Raw genomic sequence first — 18,112 nt, forward strand, 5'->3', positions numbered from 1 at the left:
TAGGTGGTCACAAAGCACCGAGCTGGTTTCCCTCCCTCTGCTATGCTGTTGCTTCCCACTAGCTATCTGTTTTACAATTGGGAGTGTATATATGTCAATGCCACTCTCTCACTTCGTCCCAGCTTACCCTTCCCCCTCCCCGTGTGCTCAAGTCCATTTTCTACGTCTGCATCTTTATTCCTGTCCTGCCCCTGGGTTCTTCAGAACCTTTTTTTTTTCTTTTTTGGATTCCGTACATATGTGTTAGCGTATGGTATTTGTTTTTCTCTTTCTGACTTCACTCTGTATGACAGTCTCTAGGTCCATCCACGTCACTACAAATAACTCAATCTCGTTTCTTTTTATGGCTGAAAAAACATGGAACGCTTCACGAATTTGTGTATCATCCTTGTGTAGGGGCCATGCTGATCTTCTCTGTATCATTCCAATTTTAGTATATGTGCTGCTGCTGAAGCAAGCACCTGAGCACACTTTTAAGGAGTTGAACTTAAGGAAGTTTAGTAACACGTCCAAGCTCTTATAGGTAATTAAAACGGCAAAACTGGGATCTGACCCCCAAGCCTGTTCACTTTTCACTCAGCTTACTTTCCAGGGAGATTGGGCTGGTTAAGGCAAATTATGTAGAGCATGAATGCCAGGTCTAGTACTCCTTTCTGGGGAAATTATTTAGTAACTAGAACAGAAGTAATACGATGAGAACTGAGTGTTTTAGGAGAATTTAAATAAGTGGATTGTGAGGAGAGGCAGTAAAACAGAAGAAAAAAACTGTTAAAATAACCCAGATGTGAAGTGATAAAGTCAGAATTGGGATGCAAAGAAGAAAAGAGCATGAGATATTTCAGAATGAAAATTATTGGAACTTGGTGACTTAAAATTCTATGGGATGAAGCAGAGGGAAATAAGTTTAATTGACATGTATTTGCAGTTATAATTGAGTCTGTGTTGCATTCATTCATTGCTGTCCTTTTGTCAGAATTTGAATAATTGGTAATGAATTTTCTTTGCAATCTTAATATTTGATCTTGAATTTTTATGCTAATGAGAATTTTTAGGTTAAAAGACTTAAAGGAAAAACAAATTTTCTCAAGAACTTGGTTAAGCTAATTAAAGCTGCATAATATCTTAAGGTTGAATAAATGAATGAAAGTTTAAATTATCTTTTAATGAAAAGAATAAGAATTCATAAATGCTCATGAATTTATGTTTGGCAGGGACAGGATGGACTTTGAAAGTCATTCTCTTTGTTTTTTTAGATCCAAAAAAAAAAAAAAAGGACATTGACCTAATTGCTTACTAGATATGTGACCTTGGGCAAGTTATTCAGTCTCTTTGAATATCAGTTTCCTCATTTAAGAATGGGGATATCAGTAATACCAACATCATAGGGTTCTGGAGAGAATTAAATGAGATAATATAAATAAAACAATAAAGACAGTTTTTGGCCCATAGTAAGCTCTGAATAACTAAGTACTATCCGAGTGGGGTAGGGAGGACAGTCAGTTGTAGGTTTAATTATGAATGTTAAGAGTCAGAAATCACATTTTCTGAATTCTCTTTAATTTGTAAATTTTTTTTTTTAATTACACCATGCTAATCCATTTTTCTCTGTATGTCTGGTAATCTCATTCTTTACCTCCTTGGATTTGTGGTTTTCTAATCCCACAATACATAGAGCAATTAAGGAATTGTTCTGCCTTCTCATGCTCTTTCCTCTTTTTCTTTCCTGAATGCCAAGCTAATGGGTCCTCCAAATTGTTTACCTACCAAAAAGGTACAGTAGCAAGGGGATGCGAGATTTCCAGTTTCTCCATAGCTACCCCATCTTTGCCACTACACATAAAGATAAACTAAGATACCCTTTTATGGCTTTTGGTCTTTTCCTGAATCTTCATGGAAAGGTACATTTTGTGGCCTAAAAATGAATAACTAACACTGATTCTTTTCCTTTTTCTCTTTCTCTCTCTTTTTTTCTTTTCTTTTTAAGTAAGCTGTGAAATCTTTTGTGCTTCTTATCTGCCAGGATAATAGCTTTTTATAAGAAAGCTCTTGACTTATGAAAATAATTGCTAGTTTGCAACTGTGCAGGGCAGTTTGGCTTGGGGAAATTGCTAGTGTTACATGTTTTAAATTTTAGTCTTACTATTCAGAAGCAGGGATTGTGATACAAAAAACTTGGTGGTCATATTGTACTTTTAATCTGTGAATATTTACTTGAGTTTTTATAGAAATAAGATATTTATCTTCTCCGGATGCTTGTACATTGCCAGTATATACTGAAAGATTTATCAGTACCAGTGGGGAAGGTTCTTTAATTCTTATAACATATCATTTTAATGTCATTAATAGGTAGCATAGAATAGTTGGTGATTTAGAACAGTGTTCCTCGAGAATTCCCTGGCAGTCCAGTGGTTAGGACTCGGTGCTTTTACTGCTCGGGTTCCATCCCTGGTAAGGGAACTAAGATCCCACAAGCTACACGGCGCAGCCAAAAAACAAAAGTGTTTCTCAATCTTTTTTCCTTTATTGCCCTCCCCCCCATCCCCAGGAGCCTTTTAAAACAGTTTTTTCCTAATTGGCTTCCTACCTCCATAAAATTTTAATTCCACATATATATAATAGTTATCTATTTATGTATTATATGTATAGCTGTGTTTTATACATAAATAGTAAGGGGTGTTTTTTTTTTGTACTCCCATTCCCCGGAGAATCAGTGCTTGCCTTCTTGAGGTGATTCTGCCTGCATTGATGGTTTACAGAGTGGATTCTCAAAATTTTTGGTTTCAGAACCTTTGTATTCTCTAAAATTATTGAGCACGTTGAAGAGCTTTTGTTTATGTTTGTCATATCTAGCGAAAATTTTATCATGCTACAAATTAAAGTGAGAAAAATCACAAAATATTTATTAATTTATTTAAAAATATTTTATGAAAAATAACCATTTCTCCCTCCCCCCTGCCCAAATGGTTTGGTGAGAAATGTGGCATTGTTACACATTTTTGCAAATCTCTTTAAGGTCTGGCTTAATAGCAAACAGCAGGATTCTCATAGTTGCCTCTGCATTCATTCTGTTACAATGTTAAAAAGAAAAGCTGGTGTCATACAGATATGTAGTTGGAAAAGGAAGGAGTATTTTAATAACCTTTTCAGATAATAGAGGTTTGTCTTCTTCGATATTACACCAAAATGTAACAATTTGTAGTTTCTTAAAGGGATAGTTGCAATGTAGGATCTCATACTATATAAAAACCTTTTGTCTGTTACTCTAAAATCCAGTGTTCTTTCACTTTGAATAAATCTTTTGTTCATGAATAATTTTGTACTGTCATACATTGGTCACTTAGGAAATATTGGTTTACTGACTTACGCAGACCTTCCAAATGTCAATAGTAGTACCAACTACTCACATGTCATTAATATAACCACTGACCTCATCAAAGACTCTCTAAAAATTGGAGAAACTTGTCAAGCTTTTTTTCATTTGAATGTTGTCCTCGGCAATAAATAGTATTAGTTATTTTTCTTGAAGTGACAGGCTTATTACTTCATTCATTTTTGAGAAAATATCTGCCACATACTCAAGTCTGAATAACCAGAGTTTGTCATTCGTTCTTTGAAATAAAAAACTTGTTCTGTGAAAAAGGTGACTCGGTTAGGTTGTAACTCAGACTATTGCACAAGTGCTTTTTCTTCAGTCATCATACTTCCTATATGCAGCAGGAATGCTTTATGTGTACTTCCCAGTTTGTCACAAAAAATATTAGCAAGACGTGTGTTCAGGCTCAAGATTTAATAAAATTAATAATTTTATTGTCACAGTGTGGTGATGAAGAATAGAAGGTAGTATACTTCACTGCCACTGTTATGGTTTGGCTCCTTGATGAAGCTCCAGGTTTTTAGCCACCATTGCTTTTGTACCGCAAATGCACATGTCAACATGGTGGAAAAGGCAAACTAGTTAGCATTAGTATGAAAACAGTTTTGACCTCCCCAGGGGTCCAAGGAGCAAACATTGAGAACCACTGATTTAGAGCTTGGACTTCTACTGAATCTCAGCTCCATCACTTATTAGCTACATCCATGACTTTGAGCAATTACCCTGATTCCAAACCAGACAACCACACTATTCCTCATGAATATAGGCCCCCAAAATCAACAAAATGTTTGACATTTGCTTTTCTATCCTAACATTGTTAATGGATTTTTTTTAGTTTGATACACTGTATATGTATTTACAGAACTACAGGAAAGGGAGGGTTTTTAAAAGTAGCATAATGTATAAAGCAGAGCAGCCAAGATTAGATTCTGAAATGACTTGCCATCATGAAGTAAAAAAGATGTTTGTCAGAATCCCAAATTACATTCCTAGGCCTAAAGATCTTTTATTTATATTCCTAGGCCTAAAGGTCTAAAGATTCTAAACAGTTTTAGGTTTTTCTTTTTAAAGGCAAATGCTAAACCTGCTTTGTTTTGTAGAGTCAAATGCATTATTGCTCTTGGTTCTGAAATTTGCATTGAATACCCTCCCCCCATTCTACAACTGTCTTTTCAAATAATTTAGGTGAAGAAAAAAAATCTGTTAATGGTAAACAGTGAATGTTTATCAGTTCAGGGAAACTTCAGTGGCAGAACAGTGTCCTTCGCTTAGTCTTGTCCTGTATGATCTTTGAACATACACTCATCTGTAAATACACATACGCGCATTTTGGAGGAAACTTCATTTCATTTGTGAGGCTTTTGTTTTGTTTTGTTTTTTAATAAAGTGAGATAGAACCTCTTATTACCTTCTCACGTTATTTATGCCAAAGAACCACTTGCTGTATGGGAGAAATGGCACATGGGGTTCTTCCATCTGCTGTAATTGATTATTGCCTGTGTGGTTCCCAAACAGTTCCTCTGCCTGTTAGTTTTTAAATTTTAAATAACTCTAAAAATAAATAAATATTTTGTTCCCAATTACATAAGTAGTATCTTCATTTAAGAGGATTTTAAAAGTACAGAGAAGGTACAAATCAGAAAAAAAAAATCACAGTTAGCTTTGCCATCCTTGGATATATTCTTTCTTATCCTTATTGATGGTTAATAGATGCATTTTTTGGTACTAATTGGCAACATATTGTATATACATTTCATATTGTGCTTTTTCATTCATTATCAGCAATTTCCTCCTTCAAAAAGAATTCTAAAATATTTTTAATGACTGCTTAACTTTTGAAAAAAAATCCATTCTCCTAATATTAGATATTTAAGTTATTTTAAGTTTCTCAGCATTATAAATATACTGTAAAACACATCCCTTGTGTGTGTGTGTATGTATATATATATACATATGTATGTATATATAATTTTCTCCTGATTATAGCCTAGTTATTCTGTTGAACGAGAATTGGTTCAAAAGGGCAATCTTTTTACAAGGCTCTTAAGGTGAGTTGCCACATAGCTTTCCAAAAAGATTGACACAACTTCTCATTTTTCCAGTGTTCTGCCAATTTCTCCACATCTTCACCAGCATTGATATTCTGTTCAATGCTTTTTAAACAGAAAACATTATGCAAGTTAAAACATGAACTTTCAGCAAAAGTTTAAATGCTTAAAAGTTAATAATATAACACATAGCGAACTGTATTTCTCATTACTAGGAGTCCAAGCTGAACCTAGACTTAAAGGATTTTCCTTAACATTCTGATGGTGCGGAGTCTTTAGTACAGATTCCCTTCTCTAGTTCATAACATTTTTTGAACCAGTACAGACCGACTTGTATACAGTGGGTCGGAGATAAAAGTTCAGTTTGTATCCTTTTGATCTTTATTTTTTTCTGTCTCTACCTCAGCCTATGTGTTGAGGCAGCTGCACAGAGTGCTTTAGGGCAGAGTATAAGTGCATTTTCCTTTATTATATAAAGCAAATTTGGATAATGTATGATTGTAGTGTGTGTCTGAGTTCTTTGCTAATTCTGTGTAAATTTCAGGTGTGCAACAGAGGAACATGGCTCAAGAAACTAATCACAGCCAAGTGCCTATGCTTTGTTCCACTGGCTGCGGATTTTATGGAAACCCTCGTACAAATGGCATGTGTTCAGTATGTTATAAAGAACATCTTCAAAGACAGAATAGTAGTAATGGTAGAATAAGCCCACCTGGTAAGTAATTCTTACCTGGTAAGTAAAACACAGCACTATTCATAATTGAGATATACCTGAATAGCACAGGGTACCCAGTACCTTTTTCTACTTTCACATTTTACTTCTTTTACTACACTTACATCAGGAAAATGTCTCATTACATAATGTGATTATCAGTGGTAGGGAAACAGGAATAGGAGTATCTTTACCCGTTGAAAAGAACTACTTCTTACTTGCTGTGTTAGAGAATTCTATTATCTTATTAAAATAGAGGCACACTTCATTCAAGTATATATAGCTGTCTTGGAAAATAAGGTGTAAGGGAGTGAGGGCTGTACGAGGACCTTGCTTCTTTTATCTAGGATGACTTTTGAAGCCAAGACAGTTGTAGAAGGAAAGAGTGAGTTATATATAGCCACAGCTGACTGTAGAAAAAGCCTTTCTCCATTAGGAAGGAGAGATGTAACAGTTTGACTCAGAGAAAGGGATGTTCATCCCCAGTTCATTTGAGTTCTTTATGCATTTTTATGTCAAAGGATTTTCCTGGAAATGAAGTGGCTTTTGTTTCAGTAGTTGTGTAAGAAGGATCATGAGGATTTTGAGTATAAGCTTTGCAAAAGTAAAGTGTTAATGGTACTCATCTAGGATAGTTCTCATGTAGCTTAATGCCTAAATGTATAGGTTTTCGTGGTGAATGAAAGTGCAGGCTGTTACTTAGTTCATTTAAAATTGTGTGTAGAGTCTTTCTCATCATTGCTTCATGTTGAAGCCAGAAGCTAGAATCATTTAATCAAAACTTCTTTACTTAAGGCTAAGATCAAATGAATATAAATTATTGTTTTTTAAGTCATCATCTACATTTCTGCCTTATAAAGAACAGGTAGAATAATATAACCTGAGCACAGATTTTAATTTTGAACTTATGTTTGCCTTACTGCAAAATTCTTTTTTATTTGAAATATTTGTGCGCTAGTACTTGGAAGACATTTGTGAATTAAAGGGTTTGGGTAATAATCAGTCCTAAGAAATCGTAGTTTAATTTTGGATATATACATTTTGTATATGGTTTCCTTGGTTAAAATCAGCATTCTTTTCATAGGCAAACTATTGAAAAAATTTTAACTAAAGTAATGAACTGGCTTATTATATAGTAAAACAAAATCCATATACTATATTTCGTGGAAAACTGATCTTGATTTTTGTAGATGAGGTGTTGGCCTGCCCAGGGTACAGAGTCACTAACCTGAGATGTGGTCCTGTTACAGCACCTTCTGTCAGTAGTCTGTCTGAGTCTTTACCAGTTCAGTGCACAGATGGCAGTGTCCCAGAAACTCAGTCGGCGTTAGACTCTACATCTTCATCTATGCAGCCAAGGTAAGATGTAGCCTCTGAAGTGTGATTGGAAAGCTATTGAAAAGTAAAGCATATATTCCATATGATCAGTTCTGTTAAGAAGGAAAACTGTGTAGTCAGCTTAGGATTAACTGGCATAAAATTATTATTATTAGTGACTAGTCAGAAAAATCTTTTTATTGGTTTTAAATTGGGGTGGGAGTAGGGAGTTGTCTTTTTAAGTCTCAGATTTCCTTTCAGACAGGTTTTTCTTTATTTCTCTTCATAATATATCCTGACCAACCCTTGAAGTCCTTCTGAAGCATGTTCAGTTCTTCTAGTCGTAGGCTTATTATGCAAGTACTAGTGCTTTGTATTAAAAAGTACAGTCTTGTCACAGGTTCCCTTCGTTTAATATCATGATGTGGTACTGATACCTATTTGTACTGTAGTGTATTTTTTCTTTTTAACTTTGAAGTCACATCATTTAGAAGCCTGAAAACACAGAAATGTTTGTTTTATTCTTACTCTACTGTTAGGAAACAGATATTAAGTTTCTACTCTGAAGTTCCTTTTTCCAGTTTATGATGGGAGTTCTGCTATGCAAGTGTATCATATAGAACTTTGTATTAGGGTTCCTGAATTATGTCTTTATCATACTAGTTTTCATTTAGTGAATTCATACACAGTGGACATATACTGTTGCTTTATTTTCAAAGCAATAAACTTCTGGTCCAAATTGGTCTCAAGTTTCAAAGCTCTGTAGTTATGTTTAAGTTATAAAAAAAAGTATCTCTGATTAATTCTTGTCTTAATGATCTACTTACATATGTGAACTCTTACTTATTAATCACTTTAGTTACTCTTCATGCATAGAGATCATCTTTTAAAATCTAAATATTTTTGCTTTTCTAGCCCTGTATCAAATCAGTCACTTTTATCAGAATCTGTAGCATCTTCCCAAGTGGACAGTACATCTGTGGATAAAGCAATACCTGAAACAGAAGACCTGCAAGGTTTGCACATGAACTAGCGTATATTTTGTCATTTATTTAACATTTGAATATTACAAGCCAGGCGCTATCTTAGATGCGTATGTTTTTTAAATTACCTGCCTAAGATAACGTATTTTTACGTTTGTTTTCTTTATGAGCAGAATATTTTATATCCTCAAGTATTTAATTGACTGCAATGTTGGGAGCCATTTCCCACTTATATATAATTAGGTCATCAGCATAAACATAGAAAATTAAAAATCTGTTTTGTTTAAGAAATATAATTAAATGAATAAGTGGTGGTATTATACTGTTCTCTTTTACTGTTTTGCCCAATTTAACCTAAATACTATTTCCTCTCCCAGCAAACTGGGGCTGCTGGTTTGAGAGGAATCTCTTGCTTTTGACTCAGGTTATCTAAGTGACTGATTATTTTGACTGGCAGTGACACCCTCTTTCCCCGTGTGTGACTTCCAGCACAACAGTCACATTCAGTTACTCTTACTTATAGCATGGTGTCTCTTGTTCTTGCCCATGCTCTTTATATCCACATTATGTGGATTAAAGTGAAGTGGATCTAGGAAGACTTGAAAATGTGTTTGAAGGCTTTCTTAGTGGGCAGAGATGGTGGAGGAGGCATTTAGGATGCTGTTAAAAATCTGTGCTTAGTTATATTCTATTACTGTGTGGAAACAATGTGTAAATTGAGAAGGATACTCTGGAAAGACAAGTCCAAAGATGAGCTGTGTGTCATTTTACCTATGGCATGATTTAAAGGGAGAAGATGCCATGCCCAGTGAAACCTTTCCATTGTACATGGTGTTCACAGGGTGGTGACAGATATATCTGGCAATCCTAGCTGAAGTTTGCTGAAGTTTAAATTCAGTTAAGCTAGCTAATTCCCCTTCCTCTGATTTCATGCCCAACAAATGATTGGTATAATTTGCCTCTTTGTAGATTTTGCCATAGAAAAATATACTGTCTGACCAACATAAGTATTCCAGTATAACATAAGTATTAGGTGAATAATTTTTATTTTTTAGTTAAATAGGAAAGTTTAAGGTTGGGCAGAGATAAGGAATATTTTAAAAACAGAAATAGAAAAATTCCCCAAATCTAGTTATCCATTAGACGTGGGAAATAAGACAGGGGTGGTATTAAAGCTTTCGGTTGTATGACAGTTGAAATGGCAATGGTGTGGTTGTTTGCGACAGGGAGGTTGAAAGAAGTAATGGTTAGACAAGATTTTAGATAGAGTAAATTGGAAGTGGTCAAATTTCAAAACTTAAAATCTCAATTGGAGGTTGTAGATAGTTAATAGGTATTTAAATGTATGATCAGTATTATGTCTGAGATTTGGAAGTCCTTGGCATAGGTTGAAAATGAGAGGCAAAATCAAGAAGAGCAAGTAGGATAATGAGTCAGCAAAGGGGAGAGGAAGAAGTCATCTAGATCCTGGTTAGTTTTAGGCCACAGATGTCAACAGAGAGTTTTCAAGAAGCAAAGGTTGCTTAGCAATTTTGAGAGAGAGCTAAGTAAGGAAGAATGAGAATAGGCTGCCAACCATGAAGGTGTTATTTATGTCTTACAATCGAACAAATTTTAGAATGTTGGTAGTGGGAAAATATATGCTGCTTAAGAATAAAATAGCAGGGATTTCCCTGGTGGTGCAGTGGTTAAGAATCTGGCTGCCAAGACAGGGGACACAGGTTCAGTCCCTGGTCCAGGAAGATCCCACATGCGGCAGAGCAGCTAAGCCCGTGCACCACAACTACCGAGCCTGCACTCTAGAGCCCTTGAGCCACAACTACTGATCCTATGTACTGCAACTACAGAAGCCTGCACACCCTAGAGCCCGTGCTCCTCAAGAGAAGCCACTGCAATGAGAAGCCCACGCACCACAACTAGAGAAAGCCCACACACAGCAACGAAGACCCAACGCAGCCAAAAACAAAATAAATAAATAAATTTATTTTTTTTTTAAGAAAAAGAATAAAATAGCAGTTGTTTTGCAAGTTTGACAAAAAATGAAGATTGTGTGAACTAATGTAATATGAAGTGACATTTATGGTGTATGGAGAACAATACAGTTTTCTCCACATAGCCATAGATACATTAATGCAAACAGTGGTCTTGATGCCATATTAGGAGAAATTGTAGAGGGGTTTTAAATTGTATAGCCTCCTTTTTTCACTGTAATTTCAGTGACTTTTAAGTTAAACCAGTATTAACTTTTAAGTACCTTTTAAAAACTTAACATTCATAATTTCAGCATAGAAGAATCTTTGAACAATCAGATGTAAGTTTCATCTGAGTTTGAGAGGATTCGTTTTCAATGGGTAAAATCTCTTAACAGCCTAGTTTTTAAAAAATATACTGTTGAATTAAAAATGTCTTTTGTTATAAACATGCACACGAATATGTGTATATATATACACATACACTCATAACACATAATGTACTTGTGACTTCCCTATTTGATAGGAACAAATGCAGAGAATATTTTTTCCATCTACTTAATAGATGGACGAAAAGAGAAGTCTTTGACTCAAGTCCTGTGGTCATTTGAGCTGTAACTGGAACCTAGGCACCTGACTCTAGGCCATTATTCTTTCCACTAGACAGTTGTGGTGCTTCCTGGACTAGGATGTTCTTGTGTGTGTTTCTGTTGCCATATCCAGCCCTCCCTCAGTTCCCAGGGTAGGATCAACTGGTTTGGTGACCTACCCAGGTATCTCTTCTCTTCCTTATTATTCCACTTGTATTCCTCAAGGGAAATTTTTTTAGATAGGAAGATCATCCCAGGTAGAAGAGGGTACAAGAGTAGCATCTGTGTGCCTAAGCCAGAATTTCCTAACATTGTCGTTGGAGTTTTCAGAATAGTGTCCTTGAAACAGCTTTTTTTCTCTGTAGGTATTCTGCTTATAATTAGGTAAGTTGCCACCAGGTGGTTGGTACTGCTTCCATTTTGTCCTCACGGCTCTGAATAATTTTTCTCCTGTTTAACGGAGAAGCTCTGAAGAATTTTTTTCATGTTTACCTGAGAATTTACCATATTACTGCATCTTTCTCATTTAATTATGCCTTTTAACTTAATAAACAACAGTACCTCACTTACACAGTATCAGTTAGGAATGACAGATTTCCAGTTTATGAAAGCTTAGCTTTGTATTAAAAAAATTTTTTTTCAAGTTTTTTTTTTTTGGACGCATTAGGTCTTTGTTGCTGCACATGGGCTTTCTCTCTAGTTGCCGTAAGTGGGGGCCACTCTTGGTTGTAGTGCGCGGGCTTCTCATTGCGGTGGCTTCTCTTGTTGCGGAGCACGGGCTCTAGGTGCGCAGGCTTTAGTAGTTGCGGCATGCAGGCCCGAGAGCACACAGGCTTCGGTAGTTGTGGTGTGTGGGCTCAGTAGTTGTGGCTTGCGGGCTGTAAAGCGTGGGCTTAGTAGTTGTGGAGCATGGGCTTAGTTGCTCCTCGGCATGTGGGATCTTCCCAGACCAGGGCTCGAACCCATGTCCCCTACGTTGGCAGGCGGATTCTTAACCACTGGACCACAAGGGAAGTCCCAGTTTAGCTTTTTAAAAATGAAAACTTTTAAGTGTCTTTGTGCACTCTAAACTATCATACTTCATTTCTATTAGAACAATATGCTTAACTTCAGTTAACCTCTCAGTCCCTCAGGTATTGGAGCAGAGTAAAAAGAATATGGAATTTGGATTCAGAAGTTCTGTTTTCATATCTTGACACCTCCTCTTCTCTGAACCTTATTTTAATTATTTTTGAAGGAGAATCATAACCATGTCCACCTTAGAAGTTATTAGAAGTCAGTGAAATAAGATGAAATGTGTTTTGTTAATAACTACAAAGGATATTCTTATTCTGTATGATACCAGTGTTTGGGGAGGCTTAGCATAAGAGAATATTGAAGCTTTCCAGCAGTAGAATGTAATCATGACTAAGGTGGTGAGCTCTCTGTCACAGAAGTGTTTTCAGAGAGCTGACTTACTGTCAGGAACAAAGTAGAGGGGATCTCTGCACTGAGTGGCAGAGTAAATTAGAATTCTCATAGTCTTTTCAGCTCTGAGGGTTCCTTTCTTCATACCAAGTTGAATTGTCAGATCAGTGGTTCAGAGCAATCAGAGAGGAATAGTCCCTTTCAACTAAAAATCAGGAATTTGTATGGATTAAAAATCAGAGATTGATTTTTAAAGAGTGGGTGATAATAGCCAATACAATCTGGACAAAGTTGGAGGACTAACAATTCCCAATTTAAAAACTTAATACAGGCTACAATAATCAAGACTACATGGTACTAGTATGAGGATAGTCATATAGATCAATGTAATAGAATTGAGAGTCCAGAAATAGCATTCTCACATTTACAGGCAATTGATTTTCCAACAAGGTGGTGCCAAGATCATTCCATAGGGAAAAAACATATGATGCTGGGCCATTTAAACAAATAAAGTTGGATCCCTACCTCACTCGGTACACAAACATTTACACAAAATACATCAAAGACCAATATGTAAGAGCTAAAACTATAAAACATGTAAGAGAAAACAGGCATAAATCTTCATGACCTTGGATTAGGTTTCTTTTGACATGACACCTACAGCTCAGCAAAGAAAAAATAGACACATTGAACTACATCAAAATTAAAAACCTTTTTGCTTCAAAGGACTATCAAGAGTGAAAAGACAACACAGAAAGGGGAAAAATTTGCAAATTGTATATCTGATTAGAACATATAAAGAAATATAATTCTACAATAAAGAGAACCCAATTTTTAAAAGGGCAAAGGGTTTGAATAGGCATTTCTCCAAAGAAGATCTAAAAATGGCCAAAGTGTTAAGGATGTGGAGAGATTGGAACCCTCATTCATTATTGTTGGGAATGTAAAATGGTGCAGCCACTTTGAGAAACAGTTTGACAGTTAAAAAAGTTAACTCAAAGTTAAATAGAATTAACTAAATGACCAAGAAATTCCATTCCTAATTCCCAAGAGATTGAAAAAATGTGTTCACACAAAAACTTATATAAGAATATTCATAGCAGCATTATTCATAATTAACAAAATATGGAAAGAACCCATAATGGCTGTCAACAGATGATTGGATAAACAAGGAGTGGTATATTCATACACTGGAATAGTATTCGGCCGTAAAAAGGAATGACGTTCTGATACGTGCTGCAACGTGGATGAACTTTGAAAATATACTAAATAAAAGAAGCCAGGTACAAAAGGCCAGCGTATTGTGTGACTCCATTTATGTGAAAGATAGGCACCATGAAGAGGGCTTTTTTGCTGGAGAAGAGTTTGTAAAAGCAAAAGCATACTGGTAGGAAAACACGAAATTTGGGAGATAGAACAACAGTTGCTAGAGTGGCCAGTTCAGACAAGTATGTGTTGGAACTAAAGTTGGAAAGATTGTGTAGAATCAGGTCATGGAAAATCTCTACGGTATTGGGTTCTAATCCATGATAAGGGAAGAGAGCCATTTTGAAGGTTGGTTGCTTCTTTTTGTTTGTTATAAGATGACACAAAGTTGTATTTTAAGGATTCATTTAACAGTGTTTTGCCTCCAGATAGCTGCTATTAGAAACTGATCTCATTTACAGAGCTGCTCTCTTCAGGATGGTGGCCACTAGCCTCATGTGATCACTTGAAATGTGGCTAGTCCGAAGTTAGATATTTAGTGCATATTTATTTGCCAGTTACACTCTAGTTGTAACATATACAGTGCTTTTGAAGACTTAGTAGCAAAAAAGACAAAGTGAAATATTCTGTTAATACTTTTCATATTGATTTTTTATTTAAATGATAACATAAATTAGTTTTATCTGTTTCTACTTTTTAACATACCTGCTAGAAAATATAAAATTAAATATATGATTCTCATTATTTTTTTTTGGACCCTATTTTTTTTGGACCGTTAGCCCGCTATGCAGGCTAATTTTTCTCTTGAATATTAAAAAAAATTTTCATTTTGTAATGGATTTTTTTTTTGCTGTGTTGGTCTTCGTTGCTGCGCGAGGGCTTCCTCTAGTTGCTGTGAGCAGGGGCTACTCTTTGTTGCAGTGCGCAGGCTTCTCATAGCGGTGGCTTCTCTTGTCGCGGAGCATGGGCTCTAGGCGCACGGGCTTCAGTAGTTGTGGCACATGGGCTCAGTAGTTGTGGCTCATGGGCTCTAGAGCGCAGGCTCAGTAGTTGTGGCGCAGGGGCTTAGTTGCTCCTCGGCATACGGGATCTTGCCGGACCACGGCTCGAACCCATGTCCCCTGCATTGGCAGGCGGATTCTTAACCACTGCGCCGCCAGGGAAGGCTTGTAATGGATTTTTGAGCTAAGAATAACATAAAGATCATTTTGTTCTCCCCCTTATTTTGCAGGTAAGAAAGTGAAGTCCAGAGAAGGGAAATGAATTTTATCCCAATGGGTCATTGTAAAAGTGTACATTTATTCACTCAGTATCTGTTGAGCAACCACTCTGTGTAAGCACTGGGTATACAGTGGTGAACAGAAATAGTCCCCACCCTCAGAATGCTTAGTCTAATCCTTGAATGAGACTTGTCATGACAAGTTATATATATGGATATATGTTATATATATAACATATATCCATATATGTAAGGTATATATGCTATATTACATAGATATTGTATCTACTGTAAGATAATGTTTGGGGATTACGTAATAATGTCATCTTATGTTCAGTTTTATTTTTCACCATGTGTCTTGACTATGCCCCCAAACAGGTAGTGCTAAATAGTTTTATGTACTCATTGTTATATTTGTGTACTTTTTTCTTTCTTTTCTTTCTTTTCTTCCCTCCCTCCCTTCCTTCCTTCCTTCCTTCCACAGGATGCAGAGCATAGGGCCTTGTTCCTCTTGAATGTGGTCCTCCATGTGGGTAGTTAAACCAGTTTTACCTGCCTGGTGCTTTTTGAAGTATCTTTAAAGTAGTGGTCAGAAGACTTTGTCTAGTTGAGATTACCATTAAAAATTATTAGCAAGTGCTGTACAGTTTATCTCTCAGCCTTTATGCCATTGCATAGGCCTCCCAAATAGCCCTTTAGGACCACTGGATGCAACACAGGCAGCCACCTGTTCTTTATCATTAACAAGTAGGTATTCTCTGTTTACAATTCTCAATTCAGAATATGAAAAACTGCCTAGTTCTGAGGAAACTGTCCTTATTTTGGCTTCAGGTTCAATAAGAGTATGGCCCTTTGGCCCTTAGTCTACTGTATGGCTTGCTTGCTTATTTATTTATTTAGTATGGCCGTTTTAAAAGATTGTTTCCTTTTACGTAACTTAGAGTTTGATAATTATGGTTTGCTTTGATCTTAAATCTCACATGAAAATTGGGGAAACAGGAGTAATTTCTAAGAATCTTAGACTTTTACAAAATACTGTTATCATCTTGCCCATGAATTCATTTGGTAAATGTTTAAATTCAGGTACCAGCCATTAACTGCAGGTAAGCTAAGGTTACCTTAGTCTGATGAGGATATAGTGGACATTGGTCAGCCTCAAATTTGAACCCTAGTTTATAAGCTTTTAGCGTGCCACCTGATCCTTCACTTCAAAGGTTATGCAGTTACCTCAGTTAAAGAGAAACCGTTTGCTTTGACAGATCTTTAGGGTTAATACTGTGAAATGTCTCTGTTGAGGTATGCAGTAGCATTTGTATCCATAGTAGGTAAATGTATTTTCACTATTCCAGATACCAAAGTTTGTGTCTCAGTAGTTAAATTGGTTCTGTTAAATATGTAATCTTGTGGGATAGTGGTGTTGTTACTGCCAGTAAAGCATTATTTATATTAGTATATTTGAGTATCAGACTTGCTTGGGAGAATAGGTATGCCTTATAGATTTCAAAGGTAATAAATAGAATAGATTCTTTTCTGATTGCAAGTTAACTATTTTTGAGCTCTTTACACACAGCCCAACCTTATCTGATACTGTTCTAGGAGCTGGGGATAAAACAGTAAGCGAGACATTCAGCCCCTGCCCTCATGGAGCTTACATTCTAGGGGTATTTACTTATTAAAAATAAAAGGCTTTATGTATCCACATTTTGTTTCAAAAAAAAAAATGTAGATATTGGTAGCACTGTCTCCCATCTAGCTTTAGAATGTCCAGGTGGAATAATCATGTTATAGAGTTCTTCATTCATGCATATTTATTTGTTAGTTTGTGGTGTTTTGCCTTTTGTCATATTTTGTTAATAATGTGTTGACATAAGCAGGTTAGAATCCATTGCATCAAATGTTTGAGCATCTACTGTGTGTAGTTCACTGTGATAGGTGCTGGAAATTCAAACAGGGAATAGGATGCTATCCCTCTTCTCAGCAGGCTTACAGTATAGTTGGGGAAATGGAGCACATAAATACAATAGGTAAATAACTCAGTACTAATTCAGTTCAACAGATATTTATTGAATGCCTGCTGTGTAGTAGGAGGCACTGGTAACAAGGATGAAAATGACAGGTTCCTGCCCTGAAAGGTTAAGGGCAGGTTAAAGTCAAATAGGCATTTACAGGGCTTCCCTGGTGGCGCAGTGGTTGAGAGTCCGCCTGCCAATGCAGGGGACACAGGTTCGTGCCCCGGTCCGGGAAGATCCCACATGCCGCGGAGCCTGCGCGTCCGGAGCCCGTGCTCCGCAACGGGAGAGGCCACAACAGTGAGAGGCCCGCGTACCGGGGGAGGGAAAAAGGCATTTATAATATAATAGTGCAGAAAGTGCTACCGGGCATAGTAGGGTTTCCTAGTCTAAGTTGTGGGGGAGGGAATGGAGTAAGAGCTGATAATATAAGCTTAAACAAAAAAGACACATTGGAGTTAGCCAGGTAAGGAGGAGAGGGACAAGGGGGCATAGGAAAAGTGTTCCACATAGAAAGGACAACTTTTACAAAAAACCCAGAGGTAAGAGAGAATTTAGTATGTTCAGGGAAACTGCAAATACTTCACTATGCCTGAAGCATGGATTATTGTTGAGGAATGGTGAGAGACAAGGCTAGAAAAGAAGGATGAGAAAAATCCTGAAGGACCTCTGGGCTTTATTTATCCTGGGGGTTAGTGGGGAGTCGTCAAAGAATTTTAAACATTGGAGGGCACATCATTAGATTCTCATGTAAGGCAGATGACTTGGATGCAATGTGTGAAGCATGGATGGAAGAGGGGGCTCATGTGAAGTGCCCAGAATTTGGTAGAGAGTACTTAAGGGAATTAAGGGTAATCAGAATGAAACGTTGCAAGAGAACTGAGACAGGGTTTCCTGGAGGCTTTAAAGGGCAATTGAATGGTGAAATGAGAGAAAGGAAGCCCTTTTGAATTGGTTGTACACAGCAGAGGTACCTGGCATAGTCCCATAGATTGGTTAAGCAGTAGATTACTGAAGAAGGAGGACTGGTTGGTGATAAAATTGGAGAGGTTAAATCCTTGATCCCTGGCAAGTCACTGACTGTTTTAGCACAAGATACCATGTCTGCTAGGTCACCTGATAGATTCTAACTCTAGTAACAGCATTTGGGAGGGCCAGGGTAGTTAGTGAGAGGGAGTGGCAGGGGTCACATTAGTTAGGATTTAGGGGCAATAATTAGACCTGAATTTTGATGCAGCTGGCCTTGGCTTCAACACTTAAATCAATTTATTATCTTAA

The 18,112-nt window shown here is 36.7% G+C and overlaps 1 protein-coding gene and 1 non-coding gene across 5 annotated transcripts in view; one reads left to right on the forward strand and one right to left on the reverse strand.

Moving 5' to 3' along the window:
• Window positions 1-18,112, forward strand: part of ZFAND6 (zinc finger AN1-type containing 6) — a 75,596-nt gene that overhangs the window by 52,651 nt on the left and 4,833 nt on the right. For all 4 annotated transcript variants that reach the window (XM_060005324.1, XM_060005325.2, XM_060005322.2 and 1 more), the window contains 3 exons: window positions 5,966-6,136; window positions 7,384-7,492; window positions 8,366-8,466. In XM_060005324.1, the coding sequence (XP_059861307.1) occupies window positions 5,983-6,136; window positions 7,384-7,492; window positions 8,366-8,466 (364 nt within the window). In that variant the 5' untranslated portion in view covers window positions 5,966-5,982. The remainder of the gene's footprint in view (window positions 1-5,965; window positions 6,137-7,383; window positions 7,493-8,365; window positions 8,467-18,112) is intronic.
• LOC132421511 (U6 spliceosomal RNA) lies at window positions 352-461 on the reverse strand. The gene has a single exon (XR_009518754.1). It is a non-coding gene; the product is annotated as a U6 spliceosomal RNA (small nuclear RNA).

The sequence above is a fragment of the Delphinus delphis genome, chromosome 2 (assembly GCF_949987515.2).
Source record: "Delphinus delphis chromosome 2, mDelDel1.2, whole genome shotgun sequence".
NCBI lineage: Eukaryota > Metazoa > Chordata > Mammalia > Artiodactyla > Delphinidae > Delphinus > Delphinus delphis.